This window comes from Corapipo altera, unplaced genomic scaffold, assembly GCF_003945725.1.
Source record: "Corapipo altera isolate COAL_440 unplaced genomic scaffold, ASM394572v1 70, whole genome shotgun sequence".
NCBI classification, from domain to species: Eukaryota; Metazoa; Chordata; class Aves; order Passeriformes; family Pipridae; genus Corapipo; species Corapipo altera.
Window position 1 is genome coordinate 3,111,847 of NW_020884911.1, and position 7,075 is coordinate 3,118,921.

A 7,075-nucleotide genomic window follows, 5' to 3' on the forward strand; every position below is an offset into this window, starting at 1 on the left:
CACTTCAAAAAGTTTCTTGCGAAGGAGAGGAAGGAGATGCTCGAAGCATGACAGCTCAGTCAGTGATGGGATGTTTCTCCTGGTTTGTATCACAACCCTGGCATCACTCAGCTGTGCAGCCACAGCACAGGTGACTGTGCATTGTGGATACTCTGCACTGCACATCACACACACACGGATCTCTTACACACAGAGACTCCCAGATCAACGCCAGGATGGTGCTTTCCCGGGAAGAGCTGCTAATGCTTGGTGACCTGATTAGTGCTGCAGGACCTTGCTGGAGGATGCGGCGGCTCTGCCGACGGGGTATTCCTGGAGAGATGAAGTGTGCTGCTTCGGAACGGCTGAGCCCCATCCCAGGGAGAAAGGGGGGCTGGCACCTTCCCACTGCTGCTCACCAGCCATCAAGTCTCCTCAGCACCTACAGCTTTGCTTTGTTTTTGCTGATTTTACACATTTTTCTTCAGTCTCTATCTGATGTGCTCAGCTCTGCAAAGCAAGTGCATTTAAACCATCACCTTGCAGAGATGTGGTGGTCCCCACCAGCCCTCCCCGGCCCTCCTCATCAGCCAGGCACCAGCAAAGTCCCCTTCTCCACCCCAGAGCACCCCTGCTCCCACCCACACTTTGGTGGAGCCAAAAAGCCCCTGACGTGGCTGAGAGGTTCTCCTCAGGAGCCTTATTCCACCATCTCCTTCCCAAAATGGACCCTCTTCAGACTCTCCTCTTTCCCAGCCTTCCCCTTTGGCTCACTTTCCTCTCGCTTTCAAATTAATGATATTTAGCCAGCAGCAAACCATCCTGACAAAGTGGGTCACGGGAACTGCAGGTTCCCCCAAACGACGCCTCCCCCTGCAAATCATCTGCCAAGAAGGCAAAGGTTTATTCTGTCCCCGAGCAAGTTCAATGTCCTCGAGCAAGTTCAATGTCAGCATGGAGCTGCAAGCACAGCAAGTGCTGAACCAGATCCTACAACACTTAGTTTCATAAGTTGCACAAGCAAGTATTAGCAGAATTGATAAAATATATGCATTTTCCCCCTCTCTGCTTTGCAAGTGAGACCAAAAGGTGTCGTAAAGTTGTCCAGTCTCCTCCAGTTTATTCTGTATCCTCTCCACCGCTGAGATATCCTTGAAGTTGAAAATGATATAATACTCCGAATATCTGGAGTTTGGAGGATGGAAGACTTGCAAGGATTGCTACAGCTTTATTGCGTTCTCGGGGCACAGAGAGTATTTACCACACATACATCAAGTCCAGGAATGCAAAAAGGGCACAGAAAACTTGGCGCTTCGAGCTGAGGAGCTGAAATTCCCAGAAAGGCAGATAAAGAGCGGATTTTCTTATTTATAGATTTGCAGATGAAATCCAACAAAACCAGCCCTCACCCCCACCACCATCACCACCAAAAAAAAATAACCCCACCTCCCTCTTTTATGTCAGAAAGGCTGATTCAATTTCCAGGCTTGCAAGGTCTCCTCTCGCCAAGTATTACCCGACCCCAATAACACGCACTGTTCCAAGGTTAAGATCCGTTTCCTTACAATAATGCAGAAAGCTGTTGTTTCAGTCGTGGCTGCAGAATTCAGCTTTGAAGGACAGGTTAGTACCACACTACATTTAACTGAATTCAGTTCATCTGATTATACAGTGCCTTGCTTTCTGGAATATGTAATCATCTCTTTCTGATGACATTTTAAATATCCAACTAGACAAATAATTGCGGCAATAATTGATAGCTGAGTCAAGCTGGAAGATTATTGATTGGCACAGTACCCGCTGAAACAAATGTTCATCTTTCAAACATTACAGTGAGGATGCTTAAATCTAACTTTTGCTGATAAATGATAAAAATTTGATTTACTGATAAAACCACCGGAATAGAAGATGCACTTCGGGATTTGATTACCTTGGGAAATTTTTCAAAGAAAAATTAGGCTGTGGGATTTATATTCTATTTCACGTGAATAATTGCCAAGATATGGATAAGCCGTTGGAACATAAACACACGCCGAGAAGTCTTAAGAGTTGCTGATTAACTCTCTGCCTTCCTGAATGGAATTTATCTGTTCCAAATCACTCCTTTCCCAGGATGTATCCATGAGTCTCATTACCGGCGGCGGGAGTTACGTGTCAGAAAAGATCCCCCCTTCGTTTTCCAGCGGCTTGAAGCCCTCAGTTTAAATGTGCATAATCTAACTCTGCTGTGAATGCAGCTGAAATGAGGATTGGATCTCACTGCCCATGGTGTAAATCAGGAGCACCAGCGCCCAAATACGTGGTGCTGCAGAACAGCAGCAGGAGAGAGGTCAAGATCAGGTGCATTTGCCAACTGCATTCGCTGCCTTAAAGGGAGGGGTTTTAAAGCTGAAATCAAACCACTTTGCAGCTCCTATTACACAGGGGTCTGCTTAAAGATGGGTTTCCTGCTCATTATGAAACTCCAGACCCCACTGCACTACCTATACATCAGGGGGAGAGGAAGGGGGAATTTCTGAAACCTACTGATTAGAAAGCGGAGCGAGCGGCCACGGCGGAGACTGGCACGCGGGGAGAGGCAAGCGATGAGCTGCCTAGTTAGGGCAGAGGAGCTGTCGCAAGGCAGAAGCCTGAAATTAAGGAAAAGCGCCGGAATATTTGAGCAGGGGAACAAAGAGCATAAATTCCAGGGTAAGAGATGAAAAATGCACTGGAACGTTTTGAAACGGAGCCATTAGGCGCTGATTGAGTCTCGGAGCTCCTGCTAAAAATCAGGTGCTTCTTAGATGCGGCGATCAGCTGAGCCCTGACACTTAAGGCGTGCGAGGGGGGCTTGTCGAGTGGCTTCGCTCTAATTTAGAGATCCTCAGTTAATTAGAAAGCCCTCAGAATTTCCTGCAAATGCAGGTCGCTATCGACAGCCCGTGCTTTTTGATGCTTTCCGGGTGACAGTTGCCGGACTGACCTTCCCGGGGCTGGCAGGGCTGCCCAGACCCTCGCCACGCCGGGGAATTCAATCAGCGCCGCCAGCACCGGAGGGAAGTTCCAAGGAAGGTTACTCCACTCCTAGACGCCGTTTCCTTCTCTTGAAATGAAATCTGTGTTTGCTTAATGCTATAAATAGCTCCAGCGTGGAATTATTACTATTTTTCCTCCCTGCTGAGTGGATCTCACAGCCAGTCCAGAATTTCAGGGCGGGAGTTTATTGAAGGCGGCGCCAGCAGAGGCTTGGAGAAGAGAATTGCCTCATGGGGGATGACCTGCTCACACTGAACCCACATCCACAACTGCAGGAGACAAACCTCCCTTGGAGATGTTCACTTCCCCAAGGCCCACGGCAGGTAGTGGTGGCTGCAGAGGATGGAGCACCTGCCCAGGGAATGGCATTCTCCAAGCCTCCCTGAGCACCCAGCACCCCCATCCCATGGGGATGCCTTCCCCAGCCACCAGCAAGCTCTGGTGTTGCTCTCCACGTAAAAACCATTGATAACACCTAATGCAGGGCGAAGAGCAACACAGGCAACCACTGAACAAAACAAGGCTTGTTTGGAAATGGAAGGAAATGCGTGGAAGTTACAGTGACAACCCAAAGGCGAGATGACAGACCTGCAGTCACACAGGGAGTTGGCGGCAGACGCTAGAAAATTAACTCTCGGAATAGTCTAGCATTGGCAGGGAAATGAATGAGATGATCTGAGAGATATTTTCCACCTCTAATAGGATTTGATGATGATTTTGCATAGGCTTTTGTGCTAGCCTGGCTTTTGATAAAGGCATGGTGTCTCTTTTCAACCCACATGCAAGGCAGAGATTAATAAGTTGCAAACTCGGCCCACCTCGGCTATAAATGGTTCCTGTGCCTATAGGGGAGAAAAAGCCAAGCTATGACTGAAAAAAAGACCCCAGTGAACGGAGTGCAGTTAGTGCTTTTACACCCAAATCCTCAGTTATTAAGAGATTTGGAAAGGAGAGAAAAATTCTACTCCAGCATCCAAAAAAAGCATCAATTTAGTAGCCAGATGGGGCAGAGATGCACAAACCGTGGCCAGTTTAGGAGCACTGGATTGAGACCTTTCCAGGGAGAGCTCTGCTGGGGGCTATGGGAGGCAAGGGGAGATTAGATGGTTCCAGCACATCCTGCAGGAGAAGGGATTAGGTGAGGATGGCACTCATGTGGGCAGACCTGGCAAGGACATTTTTGCCTGCTCACAGCCTCAGACTGGCAGAGGATAAGACCTGAGGACTGGCCTCAGAGGAAGCATTAAGATAGCACTGATGGCAGACAACTAAATGAAAACAAGAGTTTTTAAGCATACAAAACATCGTAGAGAATCCCATTTTTTAGCAAGATAAGTATTTTCTTACAGGAAAATGCAGTTAAATGTTATAACTGCCAGCACTTAAGATACCAGTAACAGCCATTAAAAAACCCCTAACCTCACCTGATCAAGCAAATAACGTTCTGCGTAGTCTACACGGTCATATCATGACAGGGTTAGGGACAAATGCCCCCTTACCCCAGGGGCTGTTCTGCTGTTATTTTTCAGCAGGAAATTTGTGCATCCAGGCCCAGCTCTTCAGCATCTCTGGGACTAAATTGAGCCTTGCTGCTGTCTAACCCTTGCATTGGGCCAAATGAACAGAAGAGAACAGTTGCTCTCCTGCTCTCCATCCATGAGTCTTCCTGTTCTGGCTCTTCGCCACTTTGACAACACATCAGATAAGGGGGCTGGGACCACCATCACCCATCAGCTCACACATGCTGCTGTGCATCCCAGTGCACAGGAGGACATGGGGCACACTGTGACCCGCCTGCAGCACCTCTGCATCCACACAGCTAGGACAACTCATCTGGGAGCCACATGCTGGTCCCTGCTGGCATCACTCCCCTTGCTGCTGACATGCAGAGCAGCTCTGCTTTGTGAGAAAACAGGCCCAACAGGGCCAAAGATGGGCAAGCAAATACATCTCCGTGTGCCTGAGCACAGACTTTTGTCTGCAGCGAGTGCTTCAGGTTCAGGGCTGCTGTTGTTTGCACTGCAGCCAGGCCCAGTGGCCACCACGGGGGACCAGAGCCCCTCAGAGCGTGGCACTGCACCCAGAGATAACGAAAAGACAGTTCCTGCCCCCAGAGCTGGCAACTATCACCATCTCCATTACAACCTGATGAGAGGGGCTGCCAGTTTAAACAGCCTGGACACCAACACTTCCTACTCCTGGGGCTTAAGAGCACGGAGTATTCCAGAAGGAGAATGGCAGAAGTTGCAATCCGCCCCATTTGCCGCCACGTCTCGCAGCGCTTTTGAGAAACCACAGCGGCCCATTCATGGCTGGAGTAGAAGAAATTTTTTAGTAATAACACAATAAGAGACAATAAGGTTGAAAACTATTAACACCAAGATGTTGCACTTAACTGCACCTTCAGTCTGAGGAGCTCAGTGTGCTTCGCAAGTGGCTGTTAATGTCTGAAAGGCTTTATGGGGGAAAAGTTGCCTGTGGTCCCATAGGGCATCTTCCATCAGCTTACCTCTGGGTCCTCAGCACCTGCCTTGTACCTGCCACCTTCAACACCCTGTCTGTGCCTGACACCCTGCACTTCCCACAAAAGCATGTTGGACACTGTGGTGGTGGGCAGCAGCTCTATAAAAGAGTCCTTGAGTCATCACTTTACCTGAACGTGTTATCAGAAAACGCCCCGTGTCCAGGGGCAGGCTGGGAGATGGCCGTATATACAGCAGGTCTGAAATTGCCATCAGCTTCACCTCGATCCTTTGCTGATGTCCTTGGCCATCCAGTTAAGATCTGACAGCATTTAAAGATGACAGTGCTTGAGGTAATGGGACAATGCCGTAACAGGATTACAGGAAATGTGAAAGAAAGGACATACGTACGTAATGTCATTTAGGTAATGTCATCTATGAACACTTTTGCTGCAATTTTTGCTGACAAAGAAGTCAGTCTCACTTATACAATTCCTTTTAAACTCTGTTATTGCTGTAAATAAGTTTACTTCTTCCTGAAAAGCTTTTTAGACACGTAGTCACAAATATTTTGTACAACTTTCTGCTCCGAGGCAGGGTATCCCGGGGGAGAAAAAGTAACACAAACCAGCATGAGGTGGTGAGCAGGATGGGGTAGCAGGATCGAAGGACTCCCCGCTACTCTCCCAACCTTGCTGCAGCACCCGGACTTCATAAGATCCTCCCAATTAATATCCACCCAGCCATTTCCTCCCCGCGCCCTTTTTCCATCAGTATTCTCTTTTAGTCCCACCGCAGCTGCCCCCGAAACAGCTTCCTCATTGTCCCCCACCAGAAGTGGTGTATGTGTGCCAAGCAACTGACCGCAAACAAAAGCTTGTTTGACCAACGCTTGTTCCGAAACAAAACCCCGGCTGGAGAAGGAAATCCCGCAAAGGAGGGGGGATTGATGCTGGGACAATTTGGAAGGCGAGCCCAGGCGCGCTCGCCCCCAGGGACTCACATTCTTGCCAGACAATGGTGTCTGGCCTCTCCATTCACCGCCTGCCTCACACCCCTCCCCAAAAAGTCCCCCCTAAAAGCCATGTTTATTATATAGTCTGATAAGTGGGAGAGATGCTGTTAAATTGAGCCCGTGACCATCTCACGCACTGCCCACGGCGTCTCAGGGACACAAGGCAGACAACAGAAGAAGCCTCTGAGGGACCTGGAGAAGGGTTTCTGGGGCTAAACTTATGGCTGGGAAATACTGCAAGGAGTCAACTCCTTCCCCATTTTATGGCGGAAACAATGCCCACGGGCACATCCGTGAAGTCCCCCCATGTTACCCTTTCTTGGGGAATATTTACTTGTCCTAAGCAACATGTTTCTTCCAAGCTCCCCAGCCTCGCCTCAGGTGGCTCCTTCCCCTGAGCCCGGCAAAGTGGCTGTTAGGAGAAGGCCAAGCCTTTTTGCCCCCCGCACATCTGCCCACCATGGGCATGTGAAGCTGGTGATTAGGGGAAACACCCTCCCTGGGCAGGCAGCCCCCTCCCTCGATAAGTACGGTTGGAAACCACAGGAGTTGCACAGGCCGGGCCCGTGTGCCGCGTGCCGGCCCGACCGTCTTATCCGTT

The 7,075-nt window shown here is 49.4% G+C and overlaps 1 protein-coding gene across 7 annotated transcripts in view; it reads right to left on the minus strand.

Moving 5' to 3' along the window:
* BCL11A (BCL11A, BAF complex component) overlaps positions 1 to 7,075 on the minus strand; it is a 130,165-nt gene that overhangs the window by 19,122 nt on the left and 103,968 nt on the right. Inside the window, exon 1 of one of the 7 annotated variants that reach the window (XM_027653835.1) lies at positions 6,809 to 6,971. The exons of the other annotated variants lie outside the window; for them this stretch is intronic. Within the exon in view, the coding sequence (XP_027509636.1) occupies positions 6,809 to 6,824 (16 nt within the window). The 5' untranslated portion in view covers positions 6,825 to 6,971. Of the gene's footprint in view, positions 1 to 6,808; positions 6,972 to 7,075 lie in introns of those variants that run through there. 7 annotated transcript variants of the gene reach the window in all.